Below are 27,419 nucleotides of genomic sequence, written 5' to 3' on the forward strand. Positions count from 1 at the left end.
GTGAACACAGAGCAAAGTCTGTTAGCGAAGCACAACTCAACCCACACTAAAGGCCAATTTTAGTTACATGCTGAACTGCTTCTCCCTCCACATATATTTCAAATTGAATGGCTAATTCTGCATACAAGGCTACCTTGACCAATTAAATCTATAGTGTGAGTTGCTTTCTTGATCCAAGCTGAAGGTGAGGAGCTGCACAGCTTCATAGCATCCAAGTATCTGGGTGTTAGGACTCTCATTTGTTGGGGTCCACATGCCAACATTACAGCAAATAGAAACTTTGGTATACACTTTCACTGATACTCAGATGTTGGGTGCATATTGAAGTTTCATGCCTGCCTCCTTTCTTTATTATGCTTATGAGAAGCCCTGAAAGTAATTATGGGGTAGCAACTTATTTATAGCAGCACTGACAGCCTAGTACTCATAGCCTTGCAATATGTTCATATCATTTGCAGACAATTCTTTTCAACATATGCCAGTGGCTTTAACAGATAAGTGAAACACCCATGTCTTCCCAACGTAATTTCAAGGCTGTAGCATCTACCTAAAGTCTCTTTTTTCATGGTGGTAGCTTATTATCATGTCATTGGAAATCAAGGCTCAGGAGTGGATAAAAATCAGGTTCAGACTCACTCTAGTTATTCAGCATGCTCAGGACAGCCACTTACAAGTTACCAGTATTCCAAGGAACAGAAATAACATTCAACAGGAACTCCTTCCTTCAGTAGAAGTGTAAAATATATTCATACTGGACACAAGAAATGGACTACGCACTTAGTCCTTTCTAAGACTTTCCTCTTCCTCTATATTTACCATGAAAAACCAAGGAGTTCACTGTCTCTCTTTATTGGATGAAGTTATATTACAATAGACAAACATATTACACATGCTATACAAAATATACATTCTGATAAGTGAGAAAAATATAAATAGATACAAGGAAATGACAGCTGCAAGCAAGGAGGCATTGGTTTGTGCTGCCTTAGAAATGTCCAGCTACAATTACTTTGGCATTGGCAAAAATTGAAGTATTAGTCAGTGGAAAGAACTTTCCTCCCATCAATTTAAACACAGAGAAGAGATGGGTGAAGCATGTTTCAAAATTAAGTGCCCTTGCTTCAGTCCCAAACAATATCCCTTACAGTGCCTCTTATTTTAGAATGAGAGAAAAAATTCACCCAAGGAGTCCCCCCGCCCCCCACAATTTATACCACACAAAGAATGAGGCACTTCACAATTCTTAATTCTTTCCTCTACGTGCAAGAATATTCTCAGCTCAGCTCAAAGATCCAGCTCTGCTGCTAAATCCCATCACTCCTCTAAACCTGCGTGAATTACCATATTTTTTGCTCTATAAGACTCACTTTTTCCCTCCTAAAAAGTAAGGGGAAATGTGTGTGCATCTTATGGAGTGAATGCAGGCTGCACAGCTATCCCAGAAGCCAGAACAGCAAGAGGGATTGCTGCTTTCACTGTGCAGCGATCCCTCTTGCTGTTCTGGCTTCTGAGAGTCAGAATTTTTTTTTCTTGTTTTCCTCTTCCAAAAACTAGGTGCGTCTTGTGGTCTGGTGCGTCTTATAGAGCAAAAAATACGGTACTTTACACAACAATCTTGCCACAATGGTAAAGCACTGAAGTTGAGTGACTGACGAAAAGGCTTGGGCTGGTAAATTTCTCTCTGTATTTATGCTTTTAAGTTTCTAGCGTGAACACTCAGCACCATTTATGCCATGGTTCATTTGAATCCTGGCATATCTCACTCCAGTAATGCATGTTGATACAGGATGAGACCTTGTCACTGTACACTTTGCCAGCCTCTTTCCTAAAACCTGAATAAGGCATACCAGATTTTCTATGGGAAAGTCAAGCTGTCCTAACTTTTTCGGGGTGGGATGAGAGCTGCAAGTGCTCATTTACTGGAACAGCTTTATATCAGGCAGGAGAGGAATGCTTTAACTGGAGGCATGTGCTGCTGTACATGCAGAATCAGCAACATGAGATACCACTGCAGTACAGCCTTCCATTAATGAATGATTTTAACCACAGTGTGACATCATGACACACTTTTGACTTGGATTACAAAAGAGCAATTCATGCCAGTTGCCCTTTCTTCAAAAGATGTGAAGCAGACCAGATCAGCTTTAGCTACTGCATTACTCTTACCCTTAAAAGCACGTAGTACTTCACAAGGGGCTGTCTAAATAAAAGACACTTCTCTTGCACAACTCTTGGCCTAAGACCAAATCCCCTGACATCTGAGACTAAAGTGCCTTTGTTCTGTGAATGATGGAATGGCTCTCCTCCTCCCTCTCCCCACCCAAATATTGCATATCCAGTATTTTCACTTTTGCTTCTATAGATCAGATATGGGCTATCACAGACAATAAGGCATCAAGCAGTGAAGGAGGCGGCAGTTAGCAGTGATACTCTAATGCTGATCATATACATTCAGTACTGTGAAGCAAACACCTGGCAGAGACAAAGATAGATGGCTACATCTCTCTGCTCCGAGAAAGAGCGGATTTAGGCTTCTTGTGGACCACAAGCTGACTTGGCTTTAGATGTTTAAGACACTTTTGAAGGCCCCTGCTTTAGAACCCTGTAAGACCTTTGGGCGTAATATAAAGCAGGAATAAGCAGCATGAGAGTTGGCACTATCCACTACTGCCAATAAAATAAAGGCAAGGAACTGCCATGAAATGAGTTTGCACTTGTATAGCTTAGGTGCCTGGCTGGGCTCTTGCTGTAACTGGGACAAGCCCTCTGGGGATTCTTAAGTACAAAGGAAGAAGAAAGTACAGTTGTTCTCAGCTAGAACTCTGGCTTCATGTAAGAGGATACACAGCCATAAGAGAATCCCAGAATTCTAACTACTAAAAGGAAGCCTGCAATCAACCTGGCCCAGTCTGATTCATAATGAGCTGTATGCAAATAAGTTAACTTAACTAGGATCTCGATTGTCCTGGCAGGACTTTCTTACCCACATCATCTTAATATAAAATGACACCCAAACAGTCCAGGTAACACCTTTTACTGGGCTGTATGGAAAGATTGCTGCACAGAACAGGAGTTGTGGCTAATCTGCACATATAGTTTTTCATGTGTTTTGTTCTGACTTAAGAACATGCCAGGCCATAGATAATATAATTATATCTAATTCCATGTTTACAGCTTGCAGGATGTCTTCAAGCTGCACTCTAGAACCCCAAAATGTCACAGCATGTTAAGATTAGCAAGAACTAATAGTTTGACCTTCTTTACCCTGAGTTAACATTTCTTTGCTTGCAATTTCTCCCCAAATCCCCTTACTTTTGATCATGTGCTATAGGAGACAATTTGGAGTACAACAGCATGTTTGAAGGGTGAGAAATTCATTTCCATTTGTGCTGTGACAGCTGGAATAACCAATATTTCCTCTATGGCTAGCTACAGGTGTTCGCCTCATTAAATCTGAAGACCCATATATGTCCAACACTTGATTTCTCTCAGATCTCACCGGAAAGCATTTTTTGAGATATAAAAGTTCTACCTAACCTTTGACGGCTAATCTCTAGGACACAGTGCTGCCATGGTGTTAATCTTTCACAGCAGTCGTGAATTTTAGAAAATGACCCAACTTAACAGCTCATTTACCTGAGACTTTCAACAGTAACTGACACAGGAAAACATTTGAGCTAAGTTTGGTGCCCAAATTACATATATCTAACCTTGTTTCTGCTCCTCTGCAAGGCCAGTCCCACCATTAGGTAGAATGAGATGGCTGCCTCAGGCAGAAGCTGGGGAAAGGGTAGCAGCAGTGCAGTGTTGGAATACACACATTTGAGTGCCCCCATGGCTTACCCTGCACTTCTTAGCTAGTCTGTTGCCCTCAGATGTGACAGGGATGCTGCCCACTGCCAGTGCTCAACCATCAATCCATTTGGCTTCTGTACAGAAAAGGGGCAGGGGCACCATGTTTTCCTTCCACCTCAGGTAGCACAATGACTTGGGCTTGCCCTGGTATGGATCAGTTCACATGAAAGCCCCATGCAAGACAGCTACTACCCACACCTAAGACAAAAAAATGTGTGAAGAGCCATCACATAAATGAAAACTTCTACGAACCAAGTATCATATGGTAATTATAACCATCGTGTGCAAAACATGATTGTATAAACTGGCCCTCAAGCCTTCAATCCTAGGAAACAAGCCATTTATAGTATCTGGTCAGCAAATGTCCAAATGACAGGACAATATGTAGTTTTTGGCATAGTGTTTTTTAACATTTCAGCCTGAATGTGTTTAGTAGTGTATACAAAATATTTATATTATGCAAATGTATTTACAACTGAAGTATTTATTCACAGAAAGGGTAGAGTAAGTTTGTGATTGGGCACAATGATATGAGTCCCTGCTAGTCATCAGGAGGAGAATATAAGTCAATGAAGTGCTTCATGCTTACGATTACTGAGGGATCTTGAAAATGGGCTCTTACAAGTTTATTTCTTCAGCAGGAAACAACATCTGTGAAGCTTTCAGGGGATTGCCCCCAGGCAAACAAAAACCTCTCATTTATCATGTCCATTGCTGTGTATCCTTTATTCTTTTCTGCCCACCATTCAGTTCATTAGACTGTTGAGCCTTGTGCACATCTTATGCAGAACAGAAGGAAAGGACTCTGTCATTTCTTTCTCCCTCTTTACTTGTAGCTTGTAGTCACTGATTTTGTCCACTGATGCTGCAATGCTACACACATACACCTGGGAGTAGGGCCCATTTAACTTGAAAGAGACTTACTTCTGGGTAGAGATGCCTAAGGTTGTTCTGTAAGCCTCTGTTGCAAGCATGGAACATCTTTGACCAGGAGGCCAAACCTGAGGTAGTAAAGATACTGTTAACTCCAAGCCTGCTGCTAAGGCTTCTTACTTTTGATGCATTTTATGTAGCTTCATGATGTTCCTGTATGTTCCGAGTCCTGTTAAAGTCAAAGTTATGTTCATGTAACCTGTGGCAAGGTTTGGGGGAAATAGCTTGCTCACGTTCAGTCTCTGTGATGCATTCACTTTGCAGAACTCGAGGCACCTCATGGGTCTTTGGTTGAGTTGAGAAGTGAGGATGCAATGATCCCATATCTTTATTGATGCCCCATAAAGGCAGCTGAAAAGGATCTGTGGAAGGAAAATGAAAAAAAAAGAAAGACTGAATTTATGAAGAAAGCTCCCAGCACAACGGTTCTCCATTGTCTTTGAAATTCTGGCAGTGAGAGTCACATTATTAAGTCAAACTGGTTTTGCTCTTCCTAATATTGCAAAATTATTGCTAGAACCAACAAACACAAGCCTAAGAAACAAGAGGCTCCCTACAAAAACACAACCACAAGAATATTCTTTTGAACCTGCAAAAACCAGAACAGATTTCTAAGTGAGCTGAAGCAAGTGTTAAGAATATACGCATTAAGGAATACTTGTATCATATCACATACCATATCATATCATATTGAAAGCAGAATGTTTGATTTTATTTTGTAATGCAGCCACTTAGTACTTTAACTATCTGTTCTGTGACAGACTGCCTTGCTCTTATTCAGCTGAAAATGGAATAATTTTAAAATCAAGATACAATAGCATCAAAATACACCACTTACCACTACTGCATGGTTGAGAGCATGGCTTCCTCTCATGTAGTCTGTCTTGATTGTTAAGGAAAACAGACATGTCTCTGTCACCTGAAAGACTATCCAGAGTGATGGCTTCATGCTGGGGGCAGACTGGATAGGGCTCTTTAGACATCTGCACCATTAGGCTGGAAAGTGTTTGATCAAGTGGGTCATCTTCGGTGATGTACGTGTAAGGACAATATTCTCTGGTTCTGGAGTAGATGTTGGCATTGTCATAGCAATCTGAGCAGATTACCAACGGCCCTGTGCCACCTAGTTGAAGCAGAATAGTGGGTAGTTAGCAGAATATTCTGGCATGGGTCATCACTATAGACCCTTACAAGGTGGCAGAAGCATAAAGTCTAGCTTCAGAAATGGCAGTCCTTTGGGCCAACTGGCTGGAATTAGCAGCTGTGCATATAGTAAATTATGTGCATATTAGGAAACAACTTTGAAAGCATAGAAGAGTCCTATCAGCAAGTGTCACAGCCCCAAGAAGAAAGCTTCAAAATAAAAGTCAAAGAGTGAGGCACTTATACACATTTGCCGAAAGGGAAAGGACTCTTTCCCCCATCACAGTTAACATAGTAGCACTTAAGGGGTTTTTTTTGTTTTTTTAAAAGAAGCACAGGAACACAAAAAAAAAACACCAGAGAGCGTGGGTGTGTGTTGATTCCAGTATTTGACAATTTGCCTACACAGGATAGAAGCTGTGAGCATGTATTTGGTACAAGTACCTGGGTATTTGAAAAGATATCTGCTCCCTTGAGGCTAACTGTGATAAGCCAACAGAAGGAGAAAGGAAGGAAGAGGGGACTTTCAGCAGTGTAGCAAGTGAAGTCTCATGCTGGGATCACTTAACACATAAGTTATGCTTTGAGCATGCACTCTTGCTTAAGAATGCAAAAAGTGTTTTGCTCAATCACATCAAGCACCACAGAGTCCAGCATTCTTTGCAATAACGTCAGCAACTAGCAGGCACTTGGTGAGCCACTAGAAACTGGCCAGTGGACCATGATCTATTTTCTGTCCACCTTTGATCAAGAGAATCAGGGCTTACCATCTGTGCCTTTGTGCACATATCCGTTGGAGGGAGGCATAAGTTGCTGGTTGCTTCCTGCTTCAGAATTACTATAGCCTTCCTGTGGTTCTGACAGAGTCCCTTGGGAGGATAAGTAACTGGGAATGTCAGTAGGTAAATTTACCTCCTCTGAAAGAGAAAAAAAACAATAGCAATATGATACTGCATTTTTGCTATGGCAACAAAATCATCCAGCAGATGTCTGTAAAAATGATGGTGCTCACATAGACCTCACAGTATACAAGTAAATAAAGATCACCTTGTGGGGATAGAATGCAGTTCCTAGGAATATTTTCCTTTTATTCCTTTCTAATGCTGATTTATGGCAATCTTTCACAACTGTAAAAATGAAATTTCCCCACTGCGATACAACACCCCTTTGTCAAAGCATAATGAACCAATATTCTGAACATTTGCCATTTATAATGGCAATTTCTCTCTCAAATTCTGTGGCTTTGTTGAAAAGCTACAAGATCATCACAAACAGCCAGACTAAATCCTGTCTATGCTCATTTACTGGTTTGAAATATTCTCCTATCCAACCCCTACTTCGTCCCTTTGCTCATTTGACTGTTACATGGTATCAGAGACTGTCCATACCTATGTGCATATAATATCCATTATATACCCTCTCCATCAGATGTCAGGCTGTTTTCCAAATGAAGAACCACCCTGGCAAAGGGACCACATACCAAAACTCCTAACCATAACACAGGATTTTCTTCTGGTCATGCTGAGCTGAATGACTCCAATCCCTTATCAAAGCACACATACTTATGCCGAGTGCTCCTCACCTGTGCTAGTGATGCTGTAGTCTTCACTCTTCCTTCTCATATGGTAGATAACAATAACCCATATCAAGGAGGTGCCCACAACGCAGCAGACTACAACAATTATCACAATGCCAACTGTCGTCCAACCATCCTCTTCCATGCCACTTTGAGAAGTTTGGGAAGAGTCGCAGTTTGGTGAGGATATGACATTCAGGTAAATATGGCCACGCACTGTGCCAAGTGTATTGGACATTATGCAAGTGTATTTTCCAGCATCCTCTAATCCAGCATCTACAATGATGAGGAGTTGATTGGCGGCAGCAAAAAAATGTCGTTCTGTTACTGTGAGAGGCCCATCATCTTTGGTCCAGTTAAGGCGAGGGGCAGGACTGCCACTAGCAATGCACTGCAACACTGCTGTTTCACCTTGGGCCACAGTCCTGTCTTCCAGGGGCCTGACAAACGAAGGTGTTTCTGAACACAAAAAAGGAGCAGATTAAATTTAATGCTACAGAATTACAATGACAACTTCATGAAACCAAAGATACACTGCTACATATATACAGATTGTGATTTTGAAGACTGATCTGACAGCAATGTTGCTCATGGACAAAACAAAAGGGGAATGTGTGTGTTTTAGGCTATACTCTCTCTGACAGAGAAAGAAGCCTGGTGTGGCTAACCTGTGGCCTTCAAATTGTTGTGGAATTACAACTCCAGTCAGCCACTGGTTAACTACCTCTGCTGAAAGTGTCTAGGGGTGTTCTGCTTAATTACAGACTTTGTCCAGTTCATGAGCCAAAGCTCATGGGAGTATGAGAACAGCCACCTTTAAAAGAGTTCTTGGTTTTCTAAAGACGAAGTAGTTTTAGGGGGACGTATCATTTGTTTAATTAAATTCTTACTGCACATGCATGCCCTATACAGAGTCTGTCTCTAAAAACTTAGCACAGGAGAGTATAGCAGTGACAGCATATTAAACCAGATCTCTTTCAAATTATCCAAAATTAAGTGGGTCAGCAGCAGGCAACCATACTAAAAACAGATGCTCTTGAATTATTTGTGTTAGGAAATTTTTTTTATGGGAAATACCAGACCAGCTTCTTCCCAGATTGTAAATCAAACAAAAAAGGAATGCTGCAATTGCATCCACTGGAATGAGCTCAAAACTACTTTTGAAAAGTACCACAGAACTTTAGCAAATCCAAACCAGTAGGCGAAGCTGATTCAATTAACTTATCTCCCAAGTTTGTTCCTACCCCCCCAAATAAGGTGATACTTAGAGCAGTTCTCAGACTTGTAGGCTTCCTCCTCCTCCTTGTATGCTTCCTTCATTTGCCTGTGGGATAGCTCAGTCGGTAGAGCATGAGACTCTTAATCTCAGGATCATGGGTTTGAGTCTTATATTGGGCAAAAAGATACAGTGGTACCTTGGGTTAAGTACTTAATTCGTTCTGGAGGTCTGTTCGTAACCTGAAACTGTTCTTAACCTGAAGCACCACTTTAGCTAATGGGGCCTCCTGCTGCCGCCGTGCCACTGGAGCACGATTTCTGTTCTCATCCTAAAGCAAAGTTCTTAACCCAAGGTACTATTTCTGGGTTAGCGGAGTCTGTAACCTGAAGAATATGCAACTCGAGGTACCACTGTATCTGCATCGCAAGGGGTTGGACTAGATAACCCTCACGGTCCCTTCCAGCTCTACAATTCTCCGATTCAATTATCTTTTCATCAGAAAAGGAAAAATCTAAACTATGAGATCCTGTACTTATCTGAACATCTGGCCTACTATAATCCCAAATATTGAAACTATCCTTTAGTAATTTGAGTACCTTGGCTACTAAAGTAATGCCATGTTCAGATAAGAATGGGCTTTCAAGATTGGGTGTTACCTTCTCCACATGGTGAACGGAGATGAGGATGAAGTGCGTGAACTTTACTCCTCCTGCAGCCAGAACATTCAGGCAGCCCACAAATGCCACCAATTACAAGTATGAAAATATACAGTAATCAAATAACCCATGCAGGCTTCAATAATTTGCTTACCTAACACTGTCAATGTGGCATTTGCCGACAGACTCCCAGCCACATTTTGTGCCATGCAGCTGTAGATGCCCATATCTTCTATTTTCACATTTGCTATGAAAAAGACATCGTCTTCTGGCATCACATGCATGCGCCTTTCACGAGCTGCAGGGAAGTCTGTGCCTCCATCTTTCTGCCAGGAAATCTGAGGTGGTGGATGGCCTTCTGCAGCACATTCCAATTTAGCTACAGCTCTGGTCCGGATTGTTAGATCCATTGGAGTTTTCACAAAAGAAGGCAGCTCTGAATGAAGACACACATTAAAATAACTAAGTAAGGTTTCCTAATACTAGTCACAGCATCCCTAACTTTCACTTTGTTAAGAATGGCATAACCCTTGTTAAGTTTTTCAAGCTCTTTAATTTAGAGCTGTAAGAATTCTAGCATACTGCTCTTAAAAACCACCCTAAACAGCAATTCAGATCTCACGAGAAAGGAGGATGTTACACCTAACCTTTCTTTAAAAGAAATAAATAAACTGGCACACAGCAAGCTTGTGAGTCCTCATCATGTTTGAGCTCTTTTCTTGAATGAGGTTGCTTGCAGAAGTTTTAACAATTTTTCACAGGACAAATAATTTTTTGTCTTTTTCGAATATGCCACCCCTCGAGAGCTCTCTTTCTGTCCCTCTTACACCCATTAATACTGATTACAGCGGATGTGAGTTATTTTAATTCAGCCAAAGGTAAGTAAAAACCTGCCCTGGCAAAGACAACCCCATTAGGCTGCTTTCATTTACTAAAGGGTAATACACAAGGGAATAATTTGAAACTGGCTGCACCTTTAGCAAGGCAAGAGAGAATCTTTATTTGCCTAGCATAATAAGCAGCTGAGGCTGCTTCTTAGACATGGACTAGTTCTAAAGAGGCAGTCTTGGATTGATGAATCTGTGCACAAAGAGATTACAGCTGGTACAAACACTGCTCATTTCCAAACTAGAAAATGCTTGGGGGAAATGCTGCTGTTTGGGCAGCTCTCTATGTCTGGTTAGAAGGAGTCTCTGGGGACTTGTGCAATCCAAGCTTTTTACATCCAAAACTATTCCAATGTCTTCAGCTTCCCTACTGTATGGGTAGGCAAACTAAGGCCTGGGGGCCGGATCAGGCCCAATCGCCTTCTAAATCTGGCCCACGGATGGTCTGGGAATCAGCATGTTTTTACATGAGTAGAATGTGTCCTTTTGTTTAAAATGCATCTCTGGGTTATTTGTGGGGCCTGCCTGCTGTATTTACATGAGTAGAACGTGTGCTTTTATTTATAATGCATCTCTGGGTTATTCGTGGGGCATAGGAATTCGTTCATTATTATTTTTTTCAAAATATAGTCTGTCCCCCCACAAGGTCTGAGGGATGGTGGACTGGCCCCCTGCTGAAAAAGTTTGCTGACTCCTGCTCTAGTGGATTAACAAAACAGAAGACCTCTGGGGGTGCCTTTCCTTTAGGCCTCTGAGTGAACTATCCAAAGTTTCCAAACCGTTTTAGTGATTTTTGAGTGTGTGTGTAGAAAGGAAAAACAAAAACTACTGCATACCATTGACAGTCAACTTGGCCTTGTTGGAATAATTAGATCCAAAGTGATTGGAGATGATACACTGGTATTTTCCTTCGTCAGTGAAGTTCACATTGAAAAGGTGAAGGAGAGTAGTGTACTCCAGTACTTCGCCATCTTGCTGCTGGTACCTGACAAAATTCTCAATGTCTGCATCATACAGTATTTCACTGTCCTTTCTCCAGGTGGTGGACATAGGCGAATCACTGCTGCTCACCGCCTTGCAAGTCAGGGTGACGTTGGTGCCTCTTAGTGCAATGGCAGTCTCAGGATGCACTCTGATCTGTGGCTTGGGGAAGTTATCTGTGAAACACAGATCACGTTTCTTCAGCATGTAATTAAACTAACAAATACTGGTGCAGACTGGAACAGTTGAGCTTGTGCTAGAGGTGACACTTGCCCTTAATTCCTCAAACTAAGAGATTTCTATTATCTATGTATTCACACTAGAACTGGCTATGTGGGTTTGAAGCAGGATGTCAGTGTTACGAGTATAAGAAAGAGGTACCCTGCAAGATGAAGGGATTTTGTCATGAGTCCTCAGAACTCACCATTAAGGAATATGAACATGAATAAATCTGCAGAACGACAGTTGCAAGGTCTCTTAAAACCCAGTTGTATACCTCAATTGGAGGGGGAAAGAACCACTTTATGCATTCACCACAAGTGATATTACCACTTCCTTGTCACAATGTTTGCTAACTAACAATCTGAATGCTACCTACTTTCAGGAATTAAGCCATACTGCACTGGGCAATATTAATTTCCTTCCCTAATTACAATTTAGTTGTTAACACACAGTCATCATTTTCCTGAGTATTTTGGCAATGCATACGTATTGTGTGCAGCCAATTGTTGCTGGAAGGAAGAGAGATAAAAGCCCTGATACTCAAGCGCTCAGATTCTGCCTACCTAAAGGACTTCAAGAAGATCCAGACTACAATGTTAATATCTACAATTGCTTTTTTAAAAAGCCCAGTTTAAAGTCTTTGCAGTTAGGTGCAAAAATTCAACAGTAGTACTAAACAGCAATACTGCAGCCTCTTCTTAATAGATTTTTGGATTAAGGGGTAGTCAACATGCATATGTCAAGGTCTTTCCTGGTAGCCCTGAGGGGACCCTCCTCTCCCTGCTGCAACTGAAAAAAATGTCATTTATTGTGGCTAATTACAGCTTGGGCTGAATTTGGGTGTGGACACCACTGTGACACCCGTCCACCTCCACCTGTCAATTAGCCTTGAAAGAAATTTTCTTTTGGCTACAGTCTCTAGAACAGAGGACGGAAAATTTCAGGACTGCCACAGCTGGGGAAAGGAAGAGTTAACCCCAGAAAATGTAGCCCACTCTGCATTTAGATTTGAAAATTAGATTCTTGCCAGCCTAACTGTGGCAATGTCTTTAGGCTTGAAACAAAACAAACAATCAAACAAAGAATTATTTTTTTGCAAGTCTAATTGCTGGGGTTGGGGCTATAGTGTGGGGTGGGTTGTCCCCTCAATAGTTTCTTATGTTCTGAGATGTGCCCATGGGTCAAATGAAGGTTGGCACCCCCTGGCTTAGATCCTGGGAGAGGAAGAGCTTTTACGTTTCAGCATGACATAATTTCACTCGCTTCAAAACAAAGGCTTCTTTCACACTCTCTGCCCCTAACTCTCTCCCTCCACAACAGATTTCCCATAGGCCCTTCAGTTATTGCTAGACTATGACTCCCATAATCCCCACACTCTGTCATGCTGGCTGGGGCTGATGAGAGATCAAAGTCCAACAACTTCTAGAGGCCCACAAGTTCTCCACCCCTGATTTCCAGTGACTTCCTATAATGGTTCCACTGTGGGAAAACTCCTACAGATGATGATCTAGAAGTATCTTTAAGTGAACCAGTGTTCCTGTTAATCTTTGGAATCTGGATACAAGAGTGCACAATATACATAAACAGGAAACATAAATGTTGTCTTGTAACACCACAATCCATGAAAATCCAATTCAGGTTGCAATCCAAAACACACTTACAGAAAGTAAGCCACACAAAACTCAATGGGGCTTATGTCTGACTAGACATGCATAGGATTGTAATATATCCACTGAACAAGTCAGCGAAGCCATTTCCCCTCTCCCCAACTCTCACACATGATTATTTTCCAAGGCAGATGTCATAAGGGCAATGTGCCCTGGGAAGCTATGATACAAATGCTGTAAATAAATGAAGCCATTAAGAGCACAAACCACAGATGAAGTCTTCAGGGTTCACACTGAGGATGCTCTGGCCAGACAGCCATTCGGGGTGGGCACAAATGACACCGACAGCATCCTGCAAATGGTTGTGGTTAAGCCACTGGGGCAGCCATTTCAACTGGCAGTCACACAGTAAGCTGCTAGTGTTCAATACCCTGAAAATGTAAAGGCAAAAGGAAAATGTCTAAGTTTTTGTAAGTAAGCAAATGACACTTCATCTGCAGTCACCAAGCAGATCTCCCCCCCCCCCCATACATCTGTTAAAGTATTTGTAACACTATATACGTGAACTGCCTGGTAATGAGTCCTAACTGTATTTTGAGTAGCTTCAGCGTCTCTCGTTGCTGTAAACAAATTCACATTTCTCCATCTTCACATATAATGTGTTATTCTAAATGAGAGGCTGTTCCACAAAAAGGTCACCTTCCTACAAAACACTTTTTTAAAGCATCCTTCACAGGACAGTAGCAGTACAATCACGTAAAGGACAAGTAAGAAGAAACACCGCCCCCCACACATTATGCACCAAGTCAAGAGGGTAAAAAAAGACATTAAGAGATGCTCTTTATGTTTTAGACAGCAATAGGGAACATCTGGCCCTATAGGTGATGTTGAACTCCTAACTCCAATGGCCCCACATGGCCATAAATTGTGGGAGTTGAAGGTCACTGGCTTCCAGGGGACCACAGGTTTCCTATCTCTGTTTTAGACAGTTCAGGGGATCGCAGCCCTTTAATATAAAATATACTGTAGTGTAAATATGTGGCAAAAGAATATAAATCCCAATCCATACCCTTAAAAACTATATCCACACCCACAATCATGCCTCAAGGATAAACCTAAGATTTCCATCAAAACAATGAGCAGTCTATGAGAAATAAAACATGACACTGTAATTTGACTGTTTAGATGATGCTGAGCAGAGTACCGTATTTTTCGCCCCATAGGACGCACTTTTCCCCCTCCAAAAATGAAGGGGAAATGTGTGTGCATCCTATGGGGCGAATGCAGGCTTTCGCTGAAGCCTGGAGAGCGAGAGGCATCAGTGCGCACTGACCCCTCTCGCTCTCCAGGCTTCAGGAAGCTATCCGCAAGCCTTGCAAGCCCGGCGGGAGTTCCCGCGGGCTCACAAGGCTTGCGGGCAGCAGCCTGCAGCCCCGGCGAGTGTCCGCAAGTCTTGTGCGCCCGACGGAAGGTCCCACCGAGCGCGCGTGACTTGGGGCGGCAGCCTGTTGCCTGAAGCATGGGGAGCCCTCCGGAGGGCTCCCTGTGCTTCGGGCGAGTGTCTGCAAGCCTTGCGCGCCCGGAGGGAGGTCCCGCCGGGCGCGCGAGGCTTGGGGCGGCAGCCTGCAGCCTGAAGCACGCGGAGCCCTTTGGAGGGTGCCCTGTGCTTCGGGCAGGTGTGTGCAAGGCTTGGGGCGACAGCCGCGGCTGGGGGGGGGGAATAATTTTTTTATTCATTCCCCCCGCAAAAAAAACCCTGAGGTGCGTCCTATGGGCCGGTGCGCCCTATAGGACGAAAAATACGGTACCTCTGGGACTAAATCAATTTTTAGCATTGCATTATACACATGTATCTTATTGGTTATATAACTGATTTCATAATAATGCCTTTCACAAACACTGTAATTCTGAAAATGCCTCCTATTCTTGACAGCAGGTATGAAAGTAACTGGTGAAAACCCAGAGTAATGTATCAGTCCATTTGAGAATTCTTTTCCTGAACACATACAGGAAATGGTCCTAAATTGCTCAAGTGCAGAGCCAATTTTGACCTTTATACCCTGTGCAGGGAAGAACCTTCAGCAAGACTGCATTTTACAGTCCATCTGGTAAGAATTAGCTGAGAAGCAGTTTTAACAAACAGTCTTCATATTCTTCATTTTAGACAGTGCTTATTTGATATTGCTTGTAAAGGAAAGAGCAAGGTTCTGAAAAAACAAGCCTGATGCTTAGAGGACAACAGCTACTCGCAAGGCAGAGAAAAATACTAATTTCCACAAGAAAATAATGTGGAACAGCATTCTCCATCTTTTTCCAATTACAGAGAAAGCACTGTGACCTTGGCTCTTTCAAAGTACACAAAGCTGTCTCATTACCTTGCAAGGCTAGATGTTTTCTTATTTTTCTCTCCTAAGCCTCACTGTCCATTTTCTCATCAGTATTACTTTCAGGTACTCATTTCATGCCAATTTTTGGAGCTCAGTCCTGTGAATGGTGTACCAGATACCTGACTAGCCAACCACCACATGCTCCACGCCACCAAAAAATATGACTTGCTGGGCATGTCGTGAATCTGTTTGCGTATCTGCGTTTCATGCAGAGCTTCAATAGATGGTTGCTGCCTGAAAATTACCTTGTGTGGAACTAAGTTGTGTGACTCTAGCACCTTGAGAGGGGGGACTGTTCTGTTTTCTGATGTCAAACCATATTAACATTTTGCTTCAGACATCAGGCTTACTGTATATTTCTTTTGTAAGAAAACAGTTGGTATTCCATATTCATTCTTAAAAGAGTCATCTAACCACTGGCCTCTCAGATGAAACACCACAAATATTTTCAGGACTGCCTTTACCAGCCCCTCCCCCCATCTTGAACTTCTATTATCAGCTTAAATGTTTCTGTATGACTTAAGGCTGTTTTTAGAGTATTGCATATACTCTACAGCAAAAATGAACTCGTATACAGATTGTGGTGTACTTCAGACCATTACTATGTCATTAACTGAAACTGTCAGGAAATTTCTAAAGCCATTTATATTGTTAGCCCAGTTTGCAGGTTATATTAAGCCATAGTCTAAAACAAACTATGGTTCAATGTGAACAAGCAGTATGCTGGTGCACCCTGCTCAAGGGCATTCATTCCCAACGCCTGCCATGCTGCAGATGAAACAAGAGTCTGTCTTGTCATGTCATCCAAACCCTGAAATAAGTGGTTTGCTTCTCTCAGACCATGAGGAGTAAGCCAAGAACAAGCCAAGGAAACTACGCTAATAAGCGTAGGATCAGACAGGACAAGTAAGACTTTGGCTTGTTTTATCTATGGTGCAACAGCAGGAACAAGGGAGGAGAACCAATGGAGCATTTGAGAATGTATTACTAAAGACCATGAAGAAATGAAACTGAGTTCCAATATACTTTTATTGATCACAAGTGCCTTGCAAGTAAAATATTTATACCAGTTGTAACATTTCTATTGAAGTAAAATATGTAGGACTAGATACTTACAGTTCTTTAAGAAGAGGCTGGGAAAAAGCACTTTCTTGAATAGACATTATTGCATTGTTGTTCAAATCTCTGCAAAATTAAGTAAGAATCATGCCTGCATGAGTGAATTGTGTTCTGCACCTCTGAAAACTGGGGTGCATGCAAATTTGAAGAGAAAACTTGGTTGACAGAGAAAGGGTTACAACATATACTTACAGATATTCAAGAGCCTGAAGGCTAGAAAATGCTCTCTTTGTGATTGACTTAATCTGGTTTCCTTGCAGAATCCTAAAATATAGCCCAAAGGAAAATCTTAAGTAATCTTAAGTAAATTAAGCAACATTTGTTACGACATCAGAATCGGGGAGCCTGGTAAATAAGTGTTTAGGACCACCACCCCTGCCAACTCTGATGCAGAATGTGTTGCTACTATAATGGCTTCAAGCGCCCCTCCTACTTCTCTGGCCTTAAGATTGTAAAAGAGGAGGAAGAGGAGAGTATACACATTTCCAAAGCACAGAATTAAGGGTCAGAAAATAACCAGCAGGAGGGAAAGGCAACTTGCAGAGACAGGCAGTCAAGTGGTAGGCACGTCGCAAATTGCATGGGCAAAATTGGGAAAAGATATAAAGATTACAGGTTAGGGGTCCCTGACAGTGGCTAGAAGTTTCCCCATAGCTATTTGTTTTCTAATAAACATACAAGAGGTGAAAAGTAATTTGTGTCCCACCACATGGTGGTGCAGGGGCTTTTCCTTCATAAATTGTGAGGGTAAGAAACCTTTAGTGTGATCAGTGGAAGGGAGAGGAAGAACACAAGCAGAACTGTGCTATCTACAAGGCTACAAAAGCCCTTGGGCCCTGAAATCAAAAGGTTAAAAATTACCCCTTTCCTGACTTCCCTTCCATATGGGATGAAAATGGGCATGACTTTGAACCATGTCTGTAAGAATATACGGTAAGAGACAAATTACCTGAAAAGTCCTAGCTCAAATTTGGAATGTCCAAGTTAATTTTTTCCTTGATGTACTAGTGATCATAAAGTAAAGGTAAAGGGGCCCCTGACCATTAGGTCTAGTCGTGGCTGACTCTGGGGTTGCGGCACTCATCTCACTTTATTGGCTGAGGGAGCCGGCATACAGCTTCCGGGCCATGTGGCCAGCATGACTAAGCCGCTTCTGCCGAACCAGAACACCGTTTTACCTTCCCGCTGAAGCAGTACCTATTTATCTACTTGCACTCTGACGTGCTTTCGAACTGCTAGGTTGGCAGGAGCAGGGACCAAGCAATGGGAGCTCACCCCATGGCGGAGATTCGAACTGCCGACCTTCTGATCCGCAAGTCCTAGGCTCTTTTTAACCCACAGCGCCACCCGCGTCCCTTGATCATAAGTGTTACTAAATAGATTTTTCAATTCAGAGTAAAACTCTTCAGGTGATCATTTGTATGAGTGTAATCAAAGCTCTAAATTGTGTAGCAGGGAGCTTCTAATAATAGAAGAGGCTCCCCAGTTCAAAAGAATGCCTTAATTCATGGTGGTTGTAAAGATGGATAGGGTAACCGGGGGGGGGGGGGGGGAGGCTTTCCAGCACAATCACATGCCTGAGTGGGGCTACTGTTGCATAAGTTTTTGAAGTTTTTACTAAATACTTCACTTCCATTCTGGAAGGTATGTCAATTCTATAACGAGTAAGACTTACAATTTACTGAGCCTGTCAAGTCCAACAAATGCTTCATTCGAGTCTTCTATGGCCCAGGAGATCTCATTATTTCGCAAGTCTCTAAAGAAACAAATGCACCAAAGAACAACACATGAGAACTTTAGCCACAACTCCAACACCAGCTCCCCTCCGTTCCCTTTGCTGGCTTGTGATTTTTGAAACGTAAGATCTCATCTATGCAAAGAGATTGGCCGCCTGTTTTACTAGACTGGGACTATAAATCCTCATAATGAGAAATCTGCTGGCTTCAAAACGGCAGCACTCTTTGCAGAGACAGTAATATTAGTGCATAGTACATACCCTACCCTAACCCATTATGATCAGACATCTTTGCATGAAAGCAATTTTGGGCACTTTTAATATATGAAAATGTCCCTATGGAACCAATACAAAGTGAAAGACAACTGCTCGGTCAACTAAAGTTACCGGCATGCTTGGGACTCACATGCCCTGCAGCACTGTTTCCTCAGCAGAGTAACATCTGTTAATCTAGTAAACACAATATGCCATTGACCATGAACTGGGGGAGCCTTCATAAGAGACTTATGAATTGAATTAATGCTGCCTGTACATTGCTTAATCTTCTGGAGTGAGAAGCTTATAATAACGTTAGCATATTAAGAGATTATATACAGGTCAGGTGAAGAACGGCTAGGCATAAAAGAGTAGAGTTTCAGAGAGAAGTGTGGGTGGTTCTGCTCACAAATCCTGTTACAGGCTAATGGGATTTCTGTCTGACCCTTACACTGCACTTCTACCCCCAGCACAGAAGAGAAGGCTCTTGTTTAAAACCAATTCAGCAAGGTCCTCTTGGGCAGGGGAAGATGCTTCATTAAGGTCTAATAGATTCAGCAGTGCATTTCCTTTACAAGGCAGGTCATAAATATATCACAGCAACAATTCTCATTTTGTTTACAGCTCAGTGAACAGAGGAATTTAGAGTTTAGCCAGCAGTTTATCAGTGACAAGGCATATAAGACGCAATCAATACTGCATTTTTAAATAGGGGGATTCTGCTGTTTGATACAATCTATTGGTATATATCACAACATTAAATATGTTGTTTCATTAGTTTCATTAATATTATAAAATGAGAATACACTTAAGAAGATCTGCAATGCTTTATACATAACTGCATAAACGTCTGTAGTCCAATGCCATGCCTACTGGCTGGTTCCATAACTAGAAAGATTTCTCTCAATGGCTGTGTTCACGGGTCACACTAAAATTAAGCGGCTAAACCATAGCTTAGCAAAATACGTATAGGCCAAAAGAAGCAAGCTATGGGCTGATGCATAATAGCTCTTCTTTTTCTGTGTGGTTTCTGCTTCCCTGTGGTTTTTTGTTCTGTCCAAATCATCAAATTGTAGTGAGGCTGTGGTTAACACTAGTGTGTTTGAAACAAGCCAAGTTAAATCACAGTTTGTTGGTTCAGAAGCTTCAGAAAGCCTCTTGCTGACCTTGTGGGAAGAGGAGATGGGAGGGGGGATCATGTGAATCTGAGGCTCACTATGGCTGATTCTAGTTACTGAAATTGTGCTTAACCAGGGATAGCCAATGTGGTACTTTCAGCCAGCATGACCAATGGGGTTGCAGTCCACAACATCTAGAGGGCACCAAATTGGCTGTCTCTGACCTAAGCTGCTTTAGAGTGATGTATTACACAGCCAATAGGTCCGCTAGCATTAACTTACACCTTACAAATGCAAAGAGAAGCTTGTACAGTGGTACCTCTGGATGCGAATGGTATCCGTTCCGGAGCCCTGTTCGCATCCTGAAGCAAACGTAACACACGACTGTGCATGTTGCGCTTTGCTGCTTCCGCACATGCCCGTGACGTCATTTTGAGTGTCTGCGCATGCGCAAGTGATGAAACCAGGAAGTAACGCGTTCCATTACTTCCAGGTCGCCACAGAGTGCAACCCGAAAATGCTCAACCTGAAGCGTATTCATCCCGAGGTATGACTGTAATGCATAACAAATCTTCTATGGCCCACTTTTCTGCCTGGAACTAGGTCCTTGAAGTGGTAAAGTAATAAAAATAGAATATATTCAATTCTATGAGAATTTTCCTGGCTGTTAAAATTCCCACATTTCCATCCCACTTTGAAGCATGGCAAGTTCTTTTGAAGAACCTAAGAAACTCAAAGCAGGCCCTTATTGTGTGGGCCAGCTGAGTTTGCTGTTCATGCCTGGTTAGGCATGAATGCTTGGAGCCCTGTTAAACATTTTCACCCCATTGTCTAAAGAGCCAGCGACCCTGAACCAAAAAGCCTGTGGGTCAGCTGCCTGACACCTCCTCAGATTCTAACAAAATCCACTAATTAAACTGCTGCTCTTTTTCATGCTATTGTAAGTCTAAAAGATTAGTTTTAACTGGATCATTTAAAGTTTGTATTAAGATTAAGAGACTATAACTGCTTACATAAGCTTTTCTGAAGACTGTGACTATTAAGGCATGTGCTAAATGAAGCAACATTTAACATCTGCATTCATTTTTTAATTTAAAATCTGCTACTTTTCATTGGGTTTTTACTTATCACAGTAAATAGCTATACTCTTCATAATAAATGTCTACTTTATTTATCTCTTTTACGCACTTACAAAGACTGCAGATTTGAAAGTCCTTTAAAGACACCATCCGCGATATGACTGACTCTGTTGTCACTCAGATTTAATCTCTCCAATAAACTCAGTCCAACAAAAGCAGATTCATCTAGGCGGGTCAGCTGGTTGTAAGATAGATCGCTGAAATGTAACACAATGGAGAGAGAAATTTAAATAGATAAAAAAGTAGAAGTGCAATGACATCATGAAACTATTTAAGAAGAATGAGACCTTTTTGTTCGAGAAATTAAGCAACTTTCCCTGCAGAAACTAAAGGAAGATCATTTTTGTTACTGATTTTACTCCAGTTAACATCAGAAAAAAGCCCCAAGGAATCAAATCATAGTTCTTACAGTTCAGAAAGCCTTTGGCAGAACTCCCACGCATCAGGACTGATCCTGTTAATGGCATTCTGGCTGATATAGAGCTGCTGTAATGCCTTCAAACCATACAGCCAACCCTTGTTTATGTCTGTCAGGTTATTCTGTTCCAGTTCTCTGTAGAAGCAAAAGCAAATGTTATATGTGAGCACTATACTTTTCTACCACTTTACTGGGGACACATGCAGAGTGATTTACAAATACTAAGCTTCATAATAGTTCTCAACACACAAGTAAAAATCAGAGTTCGCAGTGAAATAAAATGGTTAACTAGGAAGCAAGAGACATGGGGAAAGTGGCCTAGTGAGGCAGGAACAGGGTTAGCTGATGAATTCAGTAACTCAATTCCGTTTACGATTCTATTATTTGGGAGAACATGACCTGCCACCATTCTATGGAAACCTAGAAGTTACACAATAGGGAACAAACTGTTAAATGTGATGATTACACTCTCTACCAAAACCAGTTAGCCAGCTTGGTCCAAACTACTCAACCCTGGGACTGTTCAAATCTCTAGAGGCATCCACTTATCGTTCTGCTTTGCTTCTTCTAAAGTTAAAAAAGTGGTGATCACTTTAACACTACGAAGACATTGTAACAATGTGTTTTGTCCTATGAAGGAACATAATTGAGAAGTAATCAACTCAATCAGAAGACATGCCAGTAATTCAGCATAGTGCTCAGGAGATGGCTTGTCTGATGGAATGATCTTCCTTCTCTGTGCCCTCCCAGTTCTGGAAGTTCTCACACCCATTCATCCTAAAACAATGAGGAGGAAGGAGAGTGGGGAAGAGACCCATTGTGCGAGTGGATGTCCTTGCATGGGCTTCTGCTAGCAGGACTGGTTAATTAAATCCAGTCCTAGGTTTGTTGATAATCAAGTACAATCCTCCAGGCCTTCTTATGAAGAGACCATAACAATGTGTACTTACAATTCTTCCATGTTATCCAGTCCAAAGAAGGCACCATCCATTAGCTTGTTAATTCCATTCCGTTGCATTTTTAATGATTTTAAGGAGTCCAAGCCTTGGAAGGTAAGGCTCTCTATTGTTTTAATTCGGTTTCTTTTAAGTTCCCTAAATAATAGCATTATAAATGTTAGTTGGTTGAAATCAAAGTATAATCTTTATTTGCTCTATACTTCTATTCTCAAAAAAACACTAGTAGTACTATTAAGATTCTGATCTATGCGGGTGTCGTTTAGCCATTCAAAAGGGAAGTAGCACAACTGCAAAAAAATCAAATGCAAGTGAGCAAGAACTTAGTTGCAAAACATGGATTCACTGATTATCAATATGAATTTCCCTACCAATTCTCTGCAGTTTTGGAGGACCAATACACATCCAGACCACAGCACGGAAGGAATTGCTTGAACTTGCCCTCCCCACCTCCTGCAGTGATGATTATCTCACTGGAGGCTACTTTCATTCTTTAAAAAATGTGCACATAAAATGCAAATATATATTTAATCTCACATCTTTTTGATAGTGATTAGCAGTACCAAATGAGGAGGGTGGCGTGGTAGCAGTGCCCTCCCAGCCAGTTGGCAGGGTGGGGCAGAATGAATTGTCCCCATCCGGCCAACTCTGCAGCAGTGGCAATCCTTCAGATGCACCTGCACCTGCAGGGTGGACACTATTGGTGACCTAGCGCTCCTCCTGACCCTGTTCCAGACAGTGAGTGAAGCACAGCTGCACCCATACCCTAGGTCCTGTTGCTAACAGAGTTTGGCATATTCAGCATGAAGGTTCAGAACCCATAGGGTATAATCACTTACAATAACTGTACATGAGGCAACCTGAAGGTCTTCAGTGGAATCATGCTTATTCTGTTTCTGTTTAGTTTCAAAACGATTAAGAAGCTGGTTAAGTTATCAAAACAGCCTGCTTCCAGAGTAGTGATTCTGTTGTTGCTCAGATTCCTGTTAAAGCACAGTCAAAAGGAACACACAGCTTTATATCATTGAATCCTGCTTGACAAACTACACAATAATTTCAAAGGTGCTGCTATTCCTTCCCTCGAGGAAGCCCAGTTTCAAAAAGGAAAAAGTTTATTGTAGGTTATTTCACTGATCCTGAGTGGCTACAGCCAAGAGCTAATCAAGGACAATTATGTACATAAGAATATAAGAGCAGCCTGCTGGATCAAGCCAAGGGCCCATCTATTCTAGCATCCTGTTATCACAGTAGCCAACTTAATTCCTGTAAGAAACCAGTGAGCAGATGAGCACTCTCCCCTCCCTTGGTTTCCAGCAACTGGTATCTGGGAACACTGCTGCCTCCACCTGTGGAGGTAGCCACTGATAGCCCTTTTCTCCATGAATGTGTCTAATGCTATTTTAAGGCCATTCAAGTTGGTGGCCATCAATGCCTCCTGGGGACAACTAATTTCCACTTCTTTATGTCTGTTTGAATCTAGTGTGGGGTTACCAACCCAGGACCTGTGGGTGTCATGCCACCCGTGAAAGCTTCCAGTGGTGCCCCTGAGCAGATGCCTCAGCTTTCATTTAAAAAAAAAGAAGTAAGTCTCCAGTCCTCCTATAAAGTAGTTTTGGTGCAAAATGTACAGGCGCCTTACAAGTGATTTCCCTGAAACTGGAGTGGTATGGCTACACTGTATATTTTCCCTGGTGCTGTGGAATGTTCCCTGTTGTTATTAGGCAGAAATAGCATCTGTGTTTGTGTGTGATCTCCATAATCAGCACCAGCAGGACATAGCTGACTTCCCAGGGTAAGAATGAGGTTATTGAGGTTGGTCGTCTCTAATTTTGTGTCATGCCACACTCCATGCAGCAGCCATTTTGTGTTATGCCATGCTGCCTCCATGGCAGCCATTTTGTAACTGGTGCCCTCTCTCAAAATTCAAAATGAGCCCACTCATCAGAAAACATTGGCAACCCCTGATCAAGTGTAAATCAATTTCAGTTGAGTAATCCACACCATGAACAATTATATAAACATTTATCATGTTCATCCTCCTTGCCCCCTCCAACAAACAGAACTGCATGTTCCTGCAATCCAGAGGGACTCGGTTACAAGACCTTGAATTATGAAACTATAGCATTTCCTGACCACATTAGTAATCAGAACAGATTTATAACTTTGTTTCAGAAATCATTCTGCTGTTGAGAAGTTGTGTGAAGATGAAACATAAAAGAATTCTGTTGCACAGCATTCCATGCTAGTTCTTGAATCCTTTGGGAAAGGTGTTGAAGATGGATATACAGATGTTAAAGTATGTGCTTTCAACATAGCATGTTAGCAACCTCCTCCTACTTACAGATACTTCAGCTGCATCCGTGGGAATGAAGAGGCTTTGATTTCAGAGATTAGGTTAGAGCTGAGGTCAAGGTTCTCCAAGGAAATGTAATGCTGTAGCTGATCAGGGACAATCTCTGAGATTGTATTATGCACTCTAAAAATAGAAAGAAAAGTGCTAGACCATTTCTGAAGTTCAGCAGCAAAATTTAAAATATTTTAGGCTAATGCAATGTGTCTCTAATGCGACACACGGAAGTTATTCTGATGCCTGTAGGAATCTGGTTTAAACAGCCAGTTGAAAGCTAAACCTCATTCTCTTAGTATGAGTGTAAGGTTGAGTTTACAGCAAAGCATCAAGGGATAGAACATTTCTCTTTGGGAATTATGATTCCAGAATAACTTAACTCAACAGCCCACTGTCCAGGGACACAATGTAACAAAAGTCAGAGTAATCAGATGGGCAAGTTAGAAATATTATGGACACTATTCTGCTATTAACTGGTGTTTTGTAATGTAAAGACATACAATACTTCATACATAGATTTACACTGAATAATAATAATAATAATAATAATAATAATAATAATACCCTGCCCATACCCAGCCACTCTGGGCAGCTTACAGTATATATAAAAACATGAACAAAACAGCAAACATTAAAAAAACCTCAAGTGCATGCTTCAATTTCCTTTAACAATGTTCCCACCAGTCAATGTTTGTGCACTGCTCATGCTCAACTGCAGCTTTAAAAAACCCATAAATATTTACTTACAGCGAGAGTTGCGTGATATTAGAAGTCAATTCACCAAAGTACGGAATGTCAGTTAGCTCATTGTAATTCATTTTTCTGAAAGAGAGATTCCTTTACTGGCACTTCGAATATATAGATGGTCAATAAAGACAAAGGGTAAGCTAAACACTGTATGTATTTAAATATCATCACAACTCTTTCACGCTGGTTTGACACCTGCAAAACACAAAGCTAGCATATTCCTCAACTATGAACATAATTAAAAGTCTGGAAAGCTAAGCAATTCAGAGCACATAAGTGTTTTACTTAAATTAGCAAAACCAAGAATTTCAATCATCATGGCTGGGCGAAGAATTCAGCTAGCAAGATTAGTAGTAGTACTATAAAACTGACCCTGATATACCTTATCAATGAAAAGTAAAGGTATGACGTTCATATAAAAGATTCTGAAGATTAAAATATGACTATTTGAATTTAGATTATAGATTTGCCTTCCCTGATGGGCATCCCAGGAGCTGTTGACACCTAAAATCTCCTGGTGTTCATAAATATAGTATCTCTACTGTTTTCTGAAGACGCTTGAGCATGCAAATATTTGGGAGTCGAAATTATTGCTAAATCTTGAAGTCAAAATTACAAAATTCCCAACAACACAGCACTACTATTTCTATTTTAATAATCAGAAATTAAGCAATGGAAGTGCAACAAAAAGCGCACACTCCCAACTAACTGTAGTTTGCCAAGGTCTCAGAAGCAAGTCACAACATTTAGGATTAAAGATTAAAAAAATTCACCACAGCACTCCAAAGCTACAAATCTACATATGCTGACCTGGAAGTAAACCCACTGAAGACAATGGAACTTGCTTATGAAAAAATATATGTAATGTTGTGTCGAAATCAACACTATTCACCTTCAATCTAAAGCATTTATAATGACTAGAGGGATACAGCCAAAGATTATGTTGGTCGATTAATATCAGTATTCAAATGACAACCTTCTATAGTTCCTGCCACATTTACATCTTCTAAACAGCTTCCCTTCCTGGGACCCTCCCTCTGGGTTGTTCCCTGAGCCAACCCTACTGTCAAAAATACAAGCAACTGGTGCCCTCAATATATTGTCAGGACTACAACACTCATCGGCACTGACCACTGGACATACTGGCTGGGGCTGATGGGAGGTGGGAGTCTAGAAACAACTGAGGGCACCGGGCTGGCCATCCCTCTCTGCTTAGCCCATTTTTTCTATTTCTCCTTTCTTAAACCTCTGCCTGTTCTGTCCCCCTGTAATATTACGGCAGCTCAGCTGTTTGCTGATGGAAATTACATTACTATGCCTACCACCAAAACAAACCCATGGCGTATTACAATATAGCTAGAAGAACTTACACTTCTTGTAGTGTTTGACCCGATGAATCAATGCTCCAGTTAGAAGATAATAAATGACTCAAATCTCTGAGGATGGAAAAAGAAAATTGCAAGATTATAAATAGTTCAGACAGTATAAAACTAAATTTATAAAACTTCAATGATGGTAGAGGTACAGTAGTACCTCGGGTTAAGAACTTAATTCGTTCCGGAGGTCCATTCTTAACCTGAAACTGTTCTTAACCTGAGGTACCACTTTAGCTAATGGGGCCTCCCACTGGCGCCGCACTGCCACCGCACAATTTCTGTTCTTATCCTGAAGCAAAGTTCTTAACCCAAGGTACTATTTCTGGGTTAGTGGAGTCTGTAACCTGAAGCATCTGTAACCGGAAGCATCTGAACCCGAGATACCACTGTATTTGCAACTTGATTACATACTATCTAACGTTACATCAAAGAGACAGAGACTCTTCTAGTCTCACATCTGCAGCTTTTAATTAATTAATTAATTCATTCATTCATTCATTGAAAAATTCACCCAAGTTTTCTAGTCCTGAGCAACTACCACATGCCAATCTGTACTTCAAACTAGTAGTGCAAAGTCCTAATACACTGGAAATGCTCATTAAAAGGGGGACAGGGGGCAGAATGTGTTTTAAATACTCTAAAAGTACAATAGTTTGGTTGAAAGATATCAAATTGGGCAAACTAATCTACACTGATAACATGGATCATGGGACTCTTGGTTCTTTTATACAACTGACTGAATA

General features: G+C 41.5%; 1 protein-coding gene across 1 annotated transcript in view; it reads right to left on the minus strand.

The window, feature by feature from the left end:
* Positions 1-833: 833 nt before the first annotated feature.
* Positions 834-27,419, minus strand: part of LRIG2 (leucine rich repeats and immunoglobulin like domains 2) — a 47,394-nt gene continuing 20,808 nt past the window's right edge. The window contains exons 2-19 of the mRNA XM_083745405.1: positions 26,671-26,736; positions 25,301-25,375; positions 24,548-24,682; positions 23,046-23,189; positions 22,201-22,344; positions 21,242-21,385; positions 20,886-21,029; positions 18,261-18,341; positions 16,778-16,849; positions 16,583-16,651; positions 13,347-13,510; positions 11,106-11,426; positions 9,537-9,818; positions 7,514-7,966; positions 6,699-6,848; positions 5,627-5,911; positions 1,597-5,150; positions 834-1,328 (exon numbers count right to left, since the gene is read on the minus strand). Of these exons, the coding sequence (XP_083601531.1) occupies positions 4,921-5,150; positions 5,627-5,911; positions 6,699-6,848; positions 7,514-7,966; positions 9,537-9,818; positions 11,106-11,426; positions 13,347-13,510; positions 16,583-16,651; positions 16,778-16,849; positions 18,261-18,341; positions 20,886-21,029; positions 21,242-21,385; positions 22,201-22,344; positions 23,046-23,189; positions 24,548-24,682; positions 25,301-25,375; positions 26,671-26,736 (2,959 nt within the window). The 3' untranslated portion in view covers positions 834-1,328; positions 1,597-4,920. The remainder of the gene's footprint in view (positions 1,329-1,596; positions 5,151-5,626; positions 5,912-6,698; positions 6,849-7,513; positions 7,967-9,536; positions 9,819-11,105; positions 11,427-13,346; positions 13,511-16,582; positions 16,652-16,777; positions 16,850-18,260; positions 18,342-20,885; positions 21,030-21,241; positions 21,386-22,200; positions 22,345-23,045; positions 23,190-24,547; positions 24,683-25,300; positions 25,376-26,670; positions 26,737-27,419) is intronic.

This window comes from Podarcis gaigeae, assembly GCF_964106915.1.
Source record: "Podarcis gaigeae genome assembly, chromosome: 6".
Lineage (NCBI taxonomy): Eukaryota > Metazoa > Chordata > Lepidosauria > Squamata > Lacertidae > Podarcis > Podarcis gaigeae.